Below are 18,696 nucleotides of genomic sequence, written 5' to 3'. Positions count from 1 at the left end.
GCTCTTTATCTCTCCTTCTATTTTCAATGACAGCCTAGCTGGCTATAATATTCTCGGCTGCATATTTTTCCATTTAGTGTTCTGAGTATATCATGCCAGTGATTTCTGGCCTGCCAGGTCTCTGTGGATAGGTCTGCTGCCATATAATATTTCTACCATTGTATGTTATACAACTCTTATCCCTAGCTGCTCTCAGGATTTTCTTTGTCCTGAGACTTGTAAGTTTTACTATTAGATGATGGGGTATGGACCTATTCTTACTGATTTTGAGAGGGGTTCTCTGTGCCTCTTGGATTTTGATGCTTGTTCCCTTCACCAAATTAGGGAAATTCTCTGCTATAATTTGCTGCAATATACCTTCTGCCCCTCTCTCTCTTTCTTCTTCTTCTGGGATCCCAATTATTCTAATATTGTTTCATCTTATGGTATCACTTATCTCTCGAATTCTCCCCTCATTGTCCAGTAGTTGTTTATCTCTCTTTTTCTCAGCATCTTTATTCTCCATCATTTGGTCTTCTATATCACTAATTCTCTCTTCTGCATCACTTATCCTAGCAGTAGGAACCTCCATTTTTTATTGCACTTCTTTAATATCTTTTTTATTTCAAGTTGGTTCGGTTTTAGTTCTTTTATTTCTCCAGAAAGGGATTTTATTTCTCCAGAAAGGGATTCTCTAGTGTCTTCCATGCTTTTTTTGAGCCCAGCTAGCACCCTGATAATTGTCATTCTGAACTCTGGTTCTGACATGTTACTAAAGTCCATATTGATTAGGTCAGTATCCATCAGTACTTCCTCTTGTTTTTTTTTTGTTTGTTTGTTTGAGATGAGTTTTTCCACCTTCATTTTACCCAGATAAGAATAGAAGAATAAGAGGACAAAATACTAAAAGGTCACAACAACTCAAGAAAAATATACACTAACCCAATTGGAAGAGACCTGAAACTGGGGAGAGAAGAAAGGGGAAAAAAAAAAAAAAGATTAGGCTGGTGAATAGAACAGAGTCACCCACTTGATTTTAGGTGTATTTTTGGCTGTTAGAAGAGACTCCCTCCTAAAATTTTAAAGAAAGAAAAACTTATATATATACACGAAAATTAGGATAAACATGATGAAGGGATTGAGTTGACTGTAAAGATGAAAATTTAAAAAAAGATTCTAAAGAAGGAATTGATAAAATAAGAAGCTGGTTGAAAAAAGAAAGAAAAAAAGAAAAAAGAAGAAAAAGAGGAAAGAATGTGATCAGGCTGGAGACTAGAATAAAGCTATGCACTGATTTAGGGTATATTTTGATCTGTTAGAAAAAACTGTATCCCAAAATTTTAAAGAAAGAAAAACCTATATGTATACAAAAATAAGGTTGAATACAATGAAAGGATAGAATATGACTATGACAATGTAAATTTAAAAAGAGTTTTTAAAATGTTATGATGAGATAGAATAGTTAAAAATGGTTAAAACAGGAAAGAGGAAAAATTTTTAAAAATTGAATAAGAAAAAAAAATTTAAAAATTTTTAACTTTGAAAGACTAATGAATCATGTGGAAAAAGCCATGAATTCTATGTGTTGCTTTCCCCTAGCTCTGGAGTTCCAGCATTCTCACTGATGGGTGAACTTTGTCTTGGCTGGATGTTCTTGCTGATCTTCTGGGGGAGGGGCCTATTGCATTGATTCACAAATGTGTTTGCCTGAGGCGGAATCGCGCTGCCCTTGCTAGGGATCAGGCTATTTAATCTGCTTGTGTTTGCTCTTGGGAGCTTGTGTTCCCTGAACGCTTTCCATAAAGCTTTGGAGGACAGGAATGAAGATGGCAGCCTCCCAATCTGCAGTCTCATAGGAGCCGAGAGCTCGGGACCCCACTCCTCAGTGCACTCTCAGAGAAAAGCAGTCAATCCCTCCTGTCTCCCTGGTCTCTGATTGCACTCTGAGCTCATCCAGCCTGTGGCCAAGCATTTCTATCTCTAGTGCATGGCCCCGTTTGGAGTCTCCAATCCCAGAAAATTCCTGCAGTGCACTCCCACACCACTCCTACTGGAGGAAAAAGGAGAGGGCCTCCCCAGATCTGCCATCTGCAGGGTCCCTGCTTGAAGAGCAGTGGCCTAACTGTGCCTCATATAACGGCTTAAGGTAACCCAGAGCTGAGAACCCATTCCTCGGCTCCATCTCTGCAGCTAGCTTCCCTGCTCTGACACCTGGGAGCTCTGTTGTACTCAGATACCCCTGGTCTTTTTGTACCCCAGAGTGATACTGAGCTCACACTGTCCCCTCGAGGGCTTCCCCTCAACTCCCCCCAGTTTAGCCTCTGGAGCTACATCCCTCAGTGAATCAGATTTCTAAAAGTTCTGATTTTGTGCTCCACTGCTCTCTCACTTGCCAGGAGCCTACCCCTCCCCTCACAGTCTATCTTCCCATATATTGCCTTGCATTCAATTCTCTGCACGTCTTACCTTCCAGAAAATGGTTGATTTTCTGTTCCTAGAATTGCCGCTCTTCTTCTCTTCGATCTCCTGTTGAGTTTGTAGGTGTTCAGAATGGTTTAACAGCGATCTACCTGAACTCCTGGGACCTAATGATATTTAGGTCTCCTACTCCTCTGCCATCTTGCTCCTCCCATGTTCTGTTTTGTTTTCAACATGTTGCTGACAAAATGTTTGAGTGTTGTGCCTCTAACTCCATTTTCCCCTACCATAAATCCTGTGGTTTTTTAATTATACAGTTTTGTATGACAAGTGTTTTTAGGAGTCTGTCACATTCTAGCAGAATGGACTGTACCACTATATCTAATGGGCTTGTGCTCAGAATGCTAGTCAATGCCATGTGTGGGAAAAAAAACAATTTTCTTATGTTGGACATCATTTCCTATGTCCCTATTGGCATAAACATATAAGAAGAGCTCTAATTATCTAAGCACAGAGCCTAACTTTATTTTACAAATAGACAAAAAGTGGTTTTGAACAGTTGATTCTTAAATATATACTGAAATTTCAAGAAACATCTCTACTGTACAAGTTGAAGGAGGATTATATTTTTTTCTAAGAGTTGTTCACAGTTTGGGGAACACAATCCTCTGGTTACAATACTAAACAGGATTATTTAATCTCAAAAAGAAAAATAAACCTACACAAAGAAGTAATCAGTGAAAACAACCATCAGCATTAGTCTGCTCTCGTGTCATTCCTGTACTGATTCTATGTATTCATGCAAATATTGGATCCTTCATTATATCTTCCAGTATAGTCATGCCTGAGCATCTGTATACTGAGATACATATTACAGATCAAGTTCCCCTAATAGATTTAGGGTATAATGTGCTATTAATCACATCTTTTCATTTTCCATTTTCTAACATTGTGACATCTGGGGTCTTGTTATACCTATTGGAATTGACCCTTGTAGGATTAACCAATCTCTAGAGGTAGTTTGTCCAAAGTCATGTTTTTCAAATACAAACCAGCCAATCCAGGGGATACACCCCAATCATCTCCTTTATAGGTTCTCACACTTCAGGCCACTATCTACCTGCTCTAATCACTCCAGGGCCAGGTGCCACACAACTAGGGGCAGCCCCTATGTTCTGGAGTCTGTTGAAATTATTCAAACTAGCCATTCCTAAATCTGCTTACTTTGGGTCACCTTCTGTGGAATCTACAGTAAAGACTCTGACCCACAGTTCCCCACCTCCCACTTTTCTCTGCCTCTTGACCAACACCGGTGCTTCCCTGTATGGCTCTCTATGACATTGTATGTCCCCTCCTCTTGGGAACTGTATAACTGAATAACAATCTTCAATCACAATTGTCTCTTGCTCTGTTGGCCTTACCATACCTCAAATTTTCTATAATATACTATATGTTAAAACATGTATTTATTTTAAAATATGGATAAAGTTTGGCTTATTTTCTATGCATTTTATAATCATAAATGGGGTATGACAACTAACTGTTATACAATGGTACCATCACTTCTGATGGGATTGTAGACTACTGAACCAGTTGCTGACTACCTTATGAAGAGTATTAGCATAGTTTTAGAATAACTATTTCAGTTAGAGGTTTGTTAGTCAACTTTAAGGTAAAACAAATGGCACTTTTCGTCTGTGTATCTCAGCATGATAAAGTATTTTGACAATGTCATGGAAGTCTGGCTTTCCTCTATGGAATATAGGATGCATGATATGGAGTATGATCCCACCAAAGACTCAAATCAGAGCAATGACTCTCTGTCCAGGCTTCATGATTAAACTTACAACATTCCATCAATTGGGCCTCAAATATAATGTTTTAACAGAGAGAAAATATGATAATCAGAAATTGAAATTCTTATTTTTTGGCAATTAAAATTTCTATATAAATTAAAGACTATAATTGTGACATACTTCCAGTCCTTGAGAGTTGAGTTAGCATAAATCAGCACCCTAAATTTGACAATCCCGAGACAGTGTCAAGATCAAGCAACCAATCCTGTAATGATCTGACAATCTTTTAGGAGAGACTTGGATCTTGATAAATTTACCAGAAAACCGAAATAAATCACAACTGATACTAGAATTGTAATTCAAGTTCATATGTCTCCTCTTACTCTAAATCACTATTTTCTTTTGTTGGCATGTTTCTAATTCCCATTATATTTGCATAACTACTATCTGTTTTTTTCAACAGCAGATTCTTGAAATTGAGTTGTACCTTCTCTAGATTTAGGAAACATAATGTCTACTGAGTGACTGGCACATAGGGAGTGTTGAATGAATAATATAGATAAAGCTATAAAGTTATCAATCATTATAGCCTCACTACAGTGATGACAAAATAATGTACTCCAAGGCTAGAGGTCTCTGAGGTCAAGACCCAACTTTGCCACCTAAAGCTATATGTCCTTGAGTATACTCTTTAAATTTTAGTTTCAACATCTCTGAGAATTTACATATCACTTACGTTATAAGGTTCATAATTATTTAAACATGTGAAGTGTTTAATTAAAGACAAGTTCCCATAAGCTATTGGTTAAATCTAATTTTCATTACCACTGTTATTTCTGTTTTTATCTTTTTTTTTTTCTTCGATAGAGAGGGTTGGGAGGAGCAGAGGAAGAAGGAGAGAGAGAATCTTAAGCAGACCCCATACCCAGTACAGAGCCTTAGGTGGGACTTGATCTCCTGACCTTGAGATCATTACCTGAGCTGAAATCAAGAGTAAAATGCTTAAGTGACTGAGCCACCTAGGACCCTCTGGTTTGATCATTTTTAGCCCTTATCCTCCATCTCATCAGAACTGATAAACTGAATTGTTTTCACCATCAGAAAAGCTGAACTGCTTTCATCCTTAACTTTGGAATATGTGTAATGCAAAAAGTGAGACTGCATTAATGCAGAATGTGTAATGTGTAATGTAGAAAGTGAACATTTGGTTCTTGAATCTAGGATCTGAAATATTTAAGTACTCCAAATTGCCTCACCTCTGCTCTATCTTCTCAAATCTGATCTTTGGAGAAAATGACTTTTGCCTGGCATGAGACTGTTTTAACTAAAAGAATTTTGTTCACATCGTCTTGATAGTTTTGACTAAAAGGGTTAGTTGTATGGGTAATGAAGGGTAATAATACATTACAATTGATATTAACCTAATTAAATGGGAAAATATCAGGTACGACTTTCAGAGGAAACTTAATGAATAGAAGACTCAAAAGTAAATCACTTAACTCATTTATGCATAAGTGTTTCTACTAGAATTGAGACATTTTTTTTCTTCATTTCTTCCCCTTGGTTCTAAGCATAAAAGCAATCCATGGGAACAAAAACCTCTACAAATTCCCAATTCTAGGATTACTTAGGTAGAACAGAAGCATACAGTTATTTTTGTGTTTGTGTTATTACAGAAAAATATTAAAGACAGGGATAAGTACTTTAAAATTAACAGAAATTCACATATCAGGAACAAAATTTCAACTTTTAGTTTCATATATTCACTGAAAGAGCACCTGTAAACTCACAAATTTTGATTCCTGCTATTGTCTTAAATCACAGGGCCAATTTCCCTCTATTATATTCATTAAAGTTTAATGTAGGTTCAACAAAAAATGTGGAGTTCTCTGCCAGGATTTCCTAGTGGTGCTACAAATCAATTCCAAAAAATAATTGTGTTAGAAACACAATAGTCAACCCAAGCACAATCCAATATTTGCTGGCCATGTTGGCAAGTTTCCACAAAGAAGTACCCTGAGAGAGTGGGGAGAAGTTCATTGCCAAGCAGTCATTGGTCATTTCAGTCATTACCTTTTGAGTACTGTGACATATTGTAGAGATGTCCCCAAGTAAAGTCAGGGTGAATAAGACCTCAAAATATGGAAACAAGTGAAATACCCTTTCTCTATAACCTCCAACAAAATCATGTAAATTTCTGATATACAGTGAGAAGAATCATGGCTGTGTGAGTTCAAAAACAAATGTCAGAATATTTCTAAGCCTTTTGGTTAATATTCCCACAGCTGGTACATTTGTGATTTAAACCCTTTCCCTGGTGCCTTAAATTATCCAGACTCTCAGTTTTTGTTTTTGTTTTTCTAATGGTGTCCATGGGATTCCTCTTCAGGTCAGGGAGGAATGAACCTACATGAGTTGTTCCTTCAGTTGTTAGATCAGGTGTCAGGAAAAACCCAGACCTGGGTCTTTCTTTTGTTAACTGTGGGAATCGACAGCTGTGTTATTCCTCCAGCCCTTGATGTCCCAAACCAGTTCTCCTTCCTCTTGTCGCCTTTCAGAGTTGTCTTTTGGTTGCCTATTGTGTTCTTTCTGGGGTTTATAATCTTAGTAAGTCAGGAAGAGCAGAGAGAAATGAAGTCTATGCCATTTTATCTGGGCTAGAAAATCTACATTGACTAAAGTCATGAATTTTAAAATGTGTGAGTGTTATATTTCAAAATCAGATGGCTTTCTATGTGTGTGTCTGATTTTTGCACCCTATTTTATTTCACAACTATGTTTGGATTAATCAAGTTTGCCTCTGTTTTTCATCAGCACAATTATGCCTCTTCTCACTGCCCTGTTTAAAAAAAAGTTACAGTTTATGTATATTTTTGCTGCTATTGCTCTTGCTTGTCTATATTCAGCTGATATGTTCTTGAACAAATCAAATTGTCACATTGTCTCCAGGCTCATTTTCCCATTTGTAAAAATAGAGAGATTCATTGAAAATATGTCTCTGAAAATCTGTTACCAAATAAATACTGAGGACATGAAAAATGTAAGCCAGCAAATGAGGGAGATGGTTTGGCAGAGACTCTCATGAAAGTCTGAACCAGAGATTTCTTCAAGTTTATCAAATCAACCAGTATTTGCTTGGAATGTTTCACCATGTGACTTTAGGCTTGGTACTTTCTCTCCCTGATAATTTTCCATTCTGTAATTCAACTTAAAAAAAAAAAAAAACAAACATTTTATTTATTCATTTGACACAGAGAAAGAGTGAGAGAAGGAACACAAGCAGGAGTGGAAGGAGGGAGAAGTAGGCTCTCCACTAAGCAGGGAGCCTGATGGAGGAGGGCTCAATCCCAGGACCATAGGATCATGACCCAAGCAGAAGGCAGACAATTAATGACTGAGCCCCCCAGGCACCCCTAACTTTCTATTCTGTAATTCAGCTTTTTAATTTTTTTAATTCTTTTTAATCTCCGAAGATTCTACCAGTTTTCTTTGACTCTGTTTTTCTAAGCTCTATTCTGGACAATATATTCAACACAATGATTGAGACAATCTTAGAAGTGTTTGAAACATAGTTACAGTCATAAGACTTATACCTGTATAACTATAATCACCAAAATATATTAGAATCAGAATGCCATCCAATGTGTGAATGAAAGCTTGCTAGAATAAAAGCTCCATGAGGAGAAACACTGAGCTGATTTTATGCACTGTTTACCCCAGTGTTTAGAGCAGAGGCTCAATGAATATTCATTGAATTAATACCAGGCAGCAGAAGTAAGATGTTAAACGTTAAAAATCGACACGGTATAATTTACAGTGAATAAAAAGCTATAGCTAACCAAATAGAATGGATGCTGGCTGGTGTGTGGCACCAATGTGTACGCACTACTGAGAAGGAGATCTGGGTACAGATCCAGGAGAGAAAGAGAGAGACTCTCTGGTGGCTAAAGGAGATGCCCCTGGAACAGGGATTCAAAGATTTGTATATTTCAAATGGGTTGGGAGGGTGAAGAATGGTGGGGAGGTAACCCGGGAAATGATTTGAATAAAAGTACCCAGGTCAGAGTTCTAGAGAGTGCATTACAACAATGTTAAATGTTCTCAATCAAATGAAACTTATTACTGATATTAAAAAAACTGAAAGAAAAAAGGTGTCTTTTGACCATATTGTTCTTGCTGTCTGTGTGTTTAGATCTTCTCTATAGGGAGAAATAGAAACAACTAGGAAATTTTTCACGTGGCATGAGTAATCAGGAGAGTGGGAGGGTCACCTTATGCATGCATAAATAAATCACATTAAGATTCCTGCATGTGTCTCACAGCCTGCCTTGACCCTGTCCTGATCTGGGAAGCAATAAAGAGAACAGTGAGTCAGAGCCATTATTTAGTTATACAGAAGAAAAGACTAACAAATGTTAAATCCACTATTGGCCTCTCTTCTGTCCTTATATTTTCCCAACACTATTAACCAGGATGCAGACTATCCCCTATCAGAATCTGGAAAAGCGAAAAAGATTTAGTTACTGACTAAAGAGCATATATCTAAAGGAAATATTATTATTACAGAGAAGCAGACAAAAATGCCCATTTTAAAATTTGATTTGAGGGGCCCTTGGGTGGCTCAGTGGGTTAAGCATCTGCCTTCAGTTCAGGTCATGATCTCCGGGTCCTGGGATCAAGCCCCGCTTCTTCGGGATTTCTGCTCAGCGGAGAGCCTGCTTCCCCCACCCTCTCTCTCTCCTTTCCCGTCTGCCTGCTTGTGATCTCTCTGTCAAATAAATAAAATCTTCTAAACATTTTTTGATTTGAACTTTAAATCTCATCGCATACACTGTATATACTGGGGAAGAATGCCTGTAATAATAAGTAAAGTATCAGAATGCCATTCTGGCTTAATCACGGGACAGAAGAGATTCTAAGACCTGAGGGCACTATTGTGTTTACTCCACCCAAAAGCATAAAGGCTACATTCTAGGGAAACAAAAAGATAAAAGGGTGCCTCCAAACAATGAAAATGCCTATGTGAAGTTAAGTCTGTAACAACCTAAATTCCCTTCTCATAAATTGGCAAAACACAATTATGTTATGTGTGACACAACACAAAGCATTGACCTTGAGAGTTGGTTTTACACCTGTAAAATGTTAATTCATCACCTTCTAACTAATTCAGCTTCTCTGAAGGAACATTGCAATTTATTGAAGGAACACACAGAGACATTTAGAAGCCTCCCCTTCATTAACTTTAAAAGTTGCTAATCTCAATGATCTCCATAGGCCAATTTATTAAAAGAAAAATTAGTTTAGTGCTTGATGAGTGGAACCTCAGAGCCTAAATTAATCAGTTCAGCACCAACGTCATTGTGGTGGGCAATCATCTTCCCTTTTAAACCCTTCTCTTTTATCTCCTGTATCTTCCAAAAGCCCTTTAGGACTCCGATTTTTCACTTTTGTTTCATTCTTTCATGCATCCTCACATTCACTACATGATATCTTACATGGCTCTTCGTGTCATTATTATTTTTTAATTTTAATAAGATTTTTATTTAACCAAATAAATCCAAAATCTTGTCATTTTAAAATGCAAGCCACATAAAAATGAGTAATACATTTTATATTCTTGATTTAAAATGAGTGCTCAAATCCAATTATAATTTTACATTTACAACACATCTTGATTTGAAAGTTAAATTTTATCAAATGTATTTCATCTGTACTTAGATGTTATAAGATTCACAGTTGAGAAAGAATATTCATATGCCCAAGTTGTTCCAAACATACCTTAAAATTTTTCAATAACTGAATCAAATATCAGTGTTCTAAGTTCAATTTAACACTAATTAAAATTAAGCCAAATTTTAAAAATCCTTTTCTTTTTAATTGCTATGTAGTATCCTGTTGTATGGATGGCCCACAGTTTGTTTATTGATTCACCCAGTGAAGGATATTCAAGTTGTCTCCAGATTTTGGCAATTGTAATAGAGCTGCTATAAATATTTGCATACAGGTTTGTGTGTTAGCATAATGTTACATTCTTCTAGGGTAAATATCCAAAAGAGGGAATGCTGGCATATGGTTAAGTCTATGTTTAACCTCGTGGAAAACAGTTATTTTCCAGAGTGCTTGTATTATTTTTTCATTCTCACCAACACTATAGGAGTGTTCCAGTTGCTTTGTATCTTAACAGCCTTTGGCTTGGTAAGTAACTTTATTTATTTATTTATAAAATTTATTTATTTGTTTGAGAGAGAGCACAGATGGGGAGGAGGAGAGAGGTAGAGGAAAAGGGAGAAGCAGATTCCCCACTGAGTAGGAACCCCCCAACCCATGGAGCTTGGTCCCAGGACCCCAGGATCATGAACTGATCTGAAGGCAGAGGCTTAACCCACTGAGCCACCTAGACACCCCTATTTATTTATTTTTAAAGACATTTATTTTAGAGAAAGCACAAGCAGGAGAGTCGGAGGGAGAGAGAGATAGAATCTGAATCAGACTCTGCGCTGAGTGTGGAGCCCCATTTGGGGCTCAATCTCACGACCTTGAGATCATCACCCGAGCTAAAACCAGGAGCTGGATGTTTAACTCACTGCACCACCCAGGCCACCCCTGCTGAGTAACGTTAATTTGAGCCATTCCATCATGTCTGCCGTGATGTATTTCCCTTATAGCTAGGGACATTAAACATCACTTTATGTGTTGAATTGCCTCTTACATGTCCTCTTTGGAGAAGTGTCTATTCGAGTACCTACTCAGGTTTCAGAATTGATTATCTGCATCCCTTGGGAAACAACTTTATTAACTAGAGTACAGTGCTTTTGTCAAGGTCCCTTTGCCTTTGGTCCTACAGACTATTAATTTCCAAAGTTATTCAAGTCAGCACTTTTCCCCCAATTCACTTGTTTTATACCTTTCATTCCCCCAGTAAGGTTGTGTCATACATTTTCAGAATGGTTAAACTGAGGCTTATGAATCATTTTTAGAGTTTATTTGAGCAAAATCAGTTGCAATTGGGTAGTACCAAGCCAGAAGTTGTTGGAAGTACTCCACCAACTGGAGCCAGGGGAAAGCATTGTATAGAGGTGAGGCTGAAGCAAAAGAAGGAAATGATTTGACCGGCTATAGCTTAAGCTGTTGCCTTATTGGGAAAACCTAGTTGGCTGTTTGATTTGGTTGTCCTTAGATTTTGATTCCTTAACCTTAAGGCATTTCAGGCTTAGATTCTGGTTTGCTTACATGGGCTGCTAAGGTATTAAAGCCACCTCAGTCTAAGGCCTCCTTGTTAGAGTAATTTAATAATCCAGTCAAGATCCTTCGGTCAGTATCTGCATTTCACTCTGAGATCTCTGAAGTGCCTAAATTATTTTCTAAAATCTGCATATGTTAAGGTTTGTTCTTTGGGCTGTGAAGTTGTAATAGGTTTTGACAAACACATAGCATCATATGCCCGCCATAATATATCACAAAGAATAGCTTCACTGCCTTAAATAAATCTTCTGTGGTTCACTAATTCAACCCTCCCCATCCCCAATCCAAACCCAACCATTAATGTGTTTACTGTCTCTATAGTTGAGACTTTTCCAGAATATCACGTTACATAAACTTTGTACATAAACTATGTAACTTTTTTAAACTGGCTTTTTCATTCAGCAATATGTTATTTAAGATTCATCCAAGTCTTTTTGTTCTTGATAGCACACTGCTTTTTATCATTAAAATAGTATTCAATTGAATGGATTGAAGAATATTTTAATTCCAGTTTTTGGCAATTATGAGTAAAGATGCTATAAATATTTGGACAAAGGGTTTTTGTGTGTGTGGGACATAAATTTTCAAATCCATTGGGTACATACCTAGGGGTGCAATTGTTGGATCATATGGTAAGATTATGGGTAGCTTTGAAAGAAGCTGACAAATGGTCTTCAAAGTGGCTGCATAATTTTTATTCTAAGCAGAAATCAGTTAAGAGTTCCTACTGCTCTGCATCCTTGTCAGCAATTGGTATTGTCTGTTTTTTGGATTTTAGGTTGGAGCCCTACTCTAATGTGACTGCCATATTTCTAAGAAGAGGAAGAGACACTTTGATACATGCACATAGAGAGAAGACCACAGGAAGTCACAGGGACTCCAGAAAGGATTCAGAGTTGGAGAAATCTGAATGCCAACCTAAGCCAATCCTAGCAAACCCTCACTTTCAGCAGACCCCTGGCCTCAAACCCTAATCCATGCCCTAAACTCAGCTTCCCCAGGAAGGAAGCTATATAGCTGGCTGTGAGGGCAGCCATCTGCTACCCAAAGAGAGGCTTCAGGAGAATCCAAACCTATCAATACCTCTTCCTGGACATGCGACTTCCAGAATTGTGAGAAAATAAATTTCTGTCATTTAACCACCCAGTCTGTGGTATTTTATTATGGCTGCCCTAGCAAAATAATCCAGTAGGTTCTATAGGTTTTCTCCTATGTTTTCTTCTAGAAGTTTTTTTTTTTTTTTTTTTTAAATATTTTATTTATTTATTTGACAGAGAGAGATCACAGGTAGGTAGAGAGGCTGGCAGAGAGAGAGAGAGAGAGAGGGAAGCAGGCTCCCCACGGAGCAGAAAGCCTGATGTGGGACTTGATCCCAGGACCCTGAGATCACGACCTGAGCCGAAGGCAGCAGCTTAACCCACTGAGCCACCCAGGCGCCCCATCTTTTAGAAGTTTTATATTTTTAAAATTGATATTATGTCTACAATCCATTTTGAGTAAATTATTGTGACAGGTACAAGCTCTGTGTCTAGGTTATTTTTATTTTTATTTACTTATTTATTTTTTGCATATGGATGTGGAATCATACTTGTACTTGTCATAAAAAGACTATTCTTTTTCCATTGAATTGCTCTTGCCCCTTTGTCAGAAAGCAATTGACTATTTTTTATGTGAGGTTATTATTATTTTGATATTTAAATAAGTGAATTTGAATTAAAAATTAAAACCAGATACTGAAAATAAGGTAATGATCTAATTAGCTCAATATTAACTACAATGCTATAAACAGATCTGTTTAACTTATTGAATCATCTATCCCACCTTGAATTTTTTTTTTCCACAGATGAGGTCAGATTGAGGTATTCCTTAGAAGAGAAGATTTTAATTGAATACCAATTATTTAGATTGGCATTTGCGGGAATCCAGGTTCAAGCCAAAATTTTATATGAGATCTTTCAGGTCCCATCATAGGCTACTGCAGAATCCTTACCTGAGACACTTGATAGAGGAGAGCTGCCCACCTCACACCCAACTCAGCTGTGGACAACCAGTGCATTCCAGTCTCAAGGGGGTTGTAGTCAAGGTCACGGCCGTGGTTAACTTTTCACTCCCAATCCTGCCTCCCAGTAGCCACACTCTTCCCATATCTGCCTTGTGTTCACCAGTACAAAGCATTAGCATGCTATAGTTATATTGATCATGTTTTATCATTTTTTCCTGCTTTTTTTGTTTGTTTGTTTGGTTGGTTGGTTGTTTGGTTTGGTTTCTTTTTTGATTCTTCAGAGTCCATCTGGCTAGGTGAACATTCTCATGGTTTTAAATATTAATTTTCTTCACATCTGGACTGAGGAAATTCATAAAAATTCTCTGTAGATTAGTGATCCACTTATTATCAGAGAAGTATTTCATTTGGCTGTTGTGAACCTGAGGTTCAATATGTTTAAAGCAAAGATAGATTTGTTTGTAATTTCTCTTGCATTTAATTCAAGGATGGCTGAAGTTGTTACTTAATGCAGTCTTACCACATCTGTAAAAGCATTGGTTTCTTTATCGTGTCACATTTCTTACATTTATGAGGTACTGCATCAATTCACAATCCTCAAAAAATTCTGTAGAATTTGAAGCTAAATTTACTTGGAAAATATTTTTTCCTAATGCTTTGTCAGATTCACACAACAGCTGCTGGGGTCTCCTGCAAACAGTTTAGTAACATAAAGATCTGGAAAGAGTACTGTTCAGGGCTCACTCTATACGCTAGGCCTAGGGTTTGTCACTTACAATTGAAACATAAACTTCCACAGATTATTTTATAAGTACTGATTCTATCTCTATTATTGTGTAAAATCTATAACACTTAAAAAGCTGTTTTATATATTTATACAGCTGACACCTGCACACATGAATACACAGTATCTCTAAATGGAAACATATTGCAAATTCACTACAGAAACAACCATCTCTTTTGTGTTAAATTTTGCAGCAGAAATCATAGTATATAAAAGGAGAACAGACTCTGGGCTATGTGTAAGGCATACATTTGAGTTTACAGAATGAGGCTTTCTAAGTAATCATAACTTAGAATTTTAAATACTTGAATATAGAATAACTTTAGTTAATACTCTCTTAAAATACCAATAATAATGACACAAATAGTTATACAAACATGGATACACACACACGTGTGTGTGTGTGTCTGTGTGTGTATTTTTAACGAAGCTATTCCATAATAAAAGTATAAGTTCTCATCTGGGGCAATCTGATTCTTACCACAAGAGAGTACTGATTGTGATTGGTGTGGACCTCTTTAGTCAATAGTGGAGATGCTCTTAGTTGGTAAGAGGTTTCATAAAATCATGTGAGTCCTGACTACATAGAATTCACAAACCAGTAAGGGAGACATAGAAACAAAGTTATTAAAACAGAAATCAGTATTTCAATAGAGGTGATGCATTGCTTCAGGTAAGTATAAAAGGGATGAAGAAGTCAGACTGTGTATGGAAAAGTCAGAGGTGCTCACAGTAGATCATCATGCTGGAAATTGAGGGAAAGAAGAAGTTCTACAGCCAAACAGAAAGAAAAAGAGCATTTTAGGAAGAAAGTGTATTCAGTGTAAAGGTATGAAAGTGTGAAAGAATAATATCTGTTTGACAGAAAATAAATAGTTTTGGATGGCTGTAACATAGAATATATGTGACAAAGGGCCTCTCTTCCTGGGGATGAAATAAAGTCTCAATGAAAATAAGGGGTGATTGGAATATAATGCCATCATCCAGCGCTTAAACCAAACTTTTAAAATTTGAGAGAGTTCTGCTTGTTTTTTTTTTATATTTAAACTGAAATATTTAATCCAGTCAATATGCAAGAATTCACTGAGAAAAGCACAAGAGAGTGCATTATATTTGAAGAAGGGATTGTATTCAAGGTCTATATTATATGTATATATGACTGACAACCACCCAATTAATAGATTTTTGGTATGAAAATGATTTTTAAGGTATTTGACCGTATAACTGACCAGCCCCAAAGAAAAGACATATGCATATGCACATTTGAGGGTCCACAATCAAAATCATGAAAATATCTTGGCAAAGTTAGCTTTAGGGAAAGTCTACCACTCACTAACCATCAGTGTGGATCATCTCATCTGCTTTTGGTGTGTCACTGTTAAAAAAGAAAGTGCAACCAAAGGATTACTTAAGGATAGTTTTAATGTGAAAGAAAGGGACCCAAATGAATAATCTGAGATCTTTAGGAGAAAAGAGAGAACGGAGAAAACTTTAAAAATAAATTACTGGGGGTACCACTTCTTTTCCACAGACAAAATATGAGAAACAACTACCTTGTTAACTAAAACAAGGTAGTGAATAAAAGCAGGCAGATTTTGGAAAGAAGATGGCATTTCGAAGATGGTACTCTCGCTTTTAAAATGGCTTTTAGTCTAAGAGCAGACTAAAGTGGCACCACTTTGGGTGGCTAAGATCATGAAAGAAAACATACTTTTTCAGTCCTGGAGAAATGAGAACAGAGTTTAAGCTACCAGACACACTGGAGAGTCTTGGAGGAAATGCTGAGAAGGTGAGAGAAAGGGAAGGGAATCTTTTAATTCTATGTTTAAGCTTTGCAAAGCTTTGTTCGATCCCTGGTCGGTACTTTTCCACACATTTGTATGACAGAGTCCAAACAGCAGAGTTCAGTAGGAAATCAACCAAGTTAATCAAAACAAAATTCAGTCATTTTGAAGGAATAAAGTGGAATGCAGAGCTTCTAAATTATAGAATTCATGATGTGAGGCTACAGTATGGAATTACTCAGAAAAGAAGAATAGGAAAGTACTACCCACTCTCAAAAAAGAGAGGACAAAGAAACACTGAGCCCCGAAATGACCTAAATGTTGGAAACAGCAGAGAGGATTTAAAAATGGATTTTACAACTATGCTGAATAAAGTAAAGGAAAATATATACTATTTGATTCAATACTCTTTGAAGTTTAAAACTCAGTGAATAGATGTGTAAAATGGAGGTGGCAAAAGAAAACACAAGTAACCTTGAACATAAATCAGTAGAATTTGTCTAATCTGAAGAAGTAGGAAAAAAGGATGAGCACCAAAGGAACTTGTGAGACAATATGAAAATGTCTAATATACAAGTATAATTGAGTCCCCGAAGGAAAATGAGCACAGGAGAGAAAAAAAAAATGTGAAAAATAATGGTTGTGCAGGGCACCTGGGTGGCTTAGTCAGATAAGTGTCCAACTCTTGATTTCGGCTCAGATTATAATCTCAGGGTGGTGAGATCAACTGTTGGTCTCTGCGCTTAGCGGGGAGTCTACTTCTCTCCCTCTGCCCCTCCTCCCACTTGTGATATCTCTCTTTCTCTTTAAAATAAATAAATAGATCTTTTTAAAAAAAAACATATTTAGGAAAAAATGGTTCTGACTTCCACTTCTGGCCAATACAGAGTAACATGGACCACATTTACCCGCTATATAATGCAACAACAAAAAAATTAAACAAGATACATGAAAACAGCAGATTTCAAGATTTTGGCCATCAGACAATAAAGGACAGTGATGCCTAGATATGGGAAATAAGGTTAGTACTATGATTGCTCCTGCTTACTGCCTTAAGAGAGTTTCTAGGTTACACTAAGCGGAAAATGAACCCAGTTGGGCCAAGTCTCTCTGAATTTATGAGACAGAGCTGAGAGTCTCAGAAGAATAAAAGAGTTACAGTTTGTAGTACAGGATATTAAAGAGGGGAGAGTTACAGAGAGACACTCCTGGAGATTTCAGAGAGTCCTCTTTAGAGTGAGCAGAGAACTGATAGGTGTATGCACGTGGTGAAGAGACTACATGAGGCCATAGAAGGAATGATCAGAAAAAATTTAGAGGGAATGGTACCTGATACTCACACAGAGATAGGAATAATGCCTTACCTTTACCATTCTGAGTTATACTCTGAAAAGGAAAAAGATATTACTATGAGAAATTAAGGAAGACTAAACACATGGAAAGATATACTGGGCTCATGGTCATAAGACTCCATTACTGTCAAGATGTCAGTTCTTCCTGAATTCATTACAGACTCAATGCAATCCCAGTCAAAACCCCAGCAGATTATTTTGCCTAAGTTGACAAATTGACTCTAAAATCCATATGGAATGTAAGTACCTAAAACAGCAAAAATAACTGAAAAAAAAACCAAACAAAGTGAGAGGACAAATGCCTCCTGATTTAATACTTATTATAAAGCTATAGTAATCAAGACAGTATGATATTGATAGTGACAAAGAGATCAAAAGAATAGATTGAAGAGTCTAGAAATATACCCATACATAAATGGATAACTTACTTCAACAAAAATGAAAAAGCAATTCAATGGACAAAAGATAAACTTTTAACATGGTAATGGAGCAGGTGGGTATCAACACATAAAAATGAACTTTTACCCATAACTTTCCACCATATTGAAAAATTAACTCAAAATATGTCATAGACCTAAATGTAAAATTGAACACTACAAAACCTCAAGGAAAAATCTGTGAGAAAATCTTTGTAATCTTCAGTTAGGTAAATATTTTTAGATATGACCCCAAAAACATGATTCATGAAAAAAATCAGCAAGTATTATGGTGGTGCCCAGGGGTTAGGGAGGAGGAAATGGGGAGTTGTCAATAAGTATAGATTGCAGTTTTGCAAGATGAAAAAGTTATAGAGATTGATTATACAACAATGAGAATATTTAATAATACTAAATTATACAGTTAAAAGTAGTTAAAAATTTTACATTTCCTGTTATATGTATTTTACCTTACCAGGTTTTTAAAAAAGTAAAAACCTAGAAAGAACCTAAGCATCCCACACTAGATAGCAGACATTAAATTAAGTATGGCATTGCATTTGATGAAAATCTTTATAATCACTAAAATTGATACATTGTAGAAAGATCATCAGAAACTGATGATTCAGTATCAAGAAAAAAAAGTGGATTAGAAAACAGTGTGTGAATCTCATACACTTTTTTTAAAAAAATATCCATTTTTTAAAAACAAGTATATGAGAGGTGCCTGGGTGGCTCACTCAGTTAAGCATCCAACTCTTGATTTTGGCTAGCTCATGACCTCAGGGTTGTAAGATTAAGCCCCCTATTAGGTTCTGTGCTGCGTGTGGAGCCTGTTTAAGATGCTGTTTCTCCCTCCCTCGGCACCTTCTCCCTCTTACTCTCACTCTCTCTCTCCCTCTCTAAAATAAAATAAAATAAAA

At 36.7% G+C, this 18,696-nt stretch overlaps 1 protein-coding gene across 6 annotated transcripts in view; it reads left to right on the top strand.

Moving 5' to 3' along the window:
• Positions 1-12,574, top strand: part of PREX2 (phosphatidylinositol-3,4,5-trisphosphate dependent Rac exchange factor 2) — a 356,760-nt gene extending 344,186 nt beyond the window's left edge. For all 6 annotated transcript variants that reach the window (XM_059166273.1, XM_059166268.1, XM_059166269.1 and 3 more), the window contains one exon: positions 12,214-12,574. In XM_059166273.1, the coding sequence (XP_059022256.1) occupies positions 12,214-12,409 (196 nt within the window). In that variant the 3' untranslated portion in view covers positions 12,410-12,574. The remainder of the gene's footprint in view (positions 1-12,213) is intronic.
• The last annotated feature ends 6,122 nt before the right edge of the window (positions 12,575-18,696 follow it).

The sequence above is a fragment of the Mustela lutreola genome, chromosome 3 (genome assembly GCF_030435805.1).
Source record: "Mustela lutreola isolate mMusLut2 chromosome 3, mMusLut2.pri, whole genome shotgun sequence".
Lineage (NCBI taxonomy): Eukaryota > Metazoa > Chordata > Mammalia > Carnivora > Mustelidae > Mustela > Mustela lutreola.
This window is presented reverse-complemented; position numbering and strand designations above follow the sequence as displayed.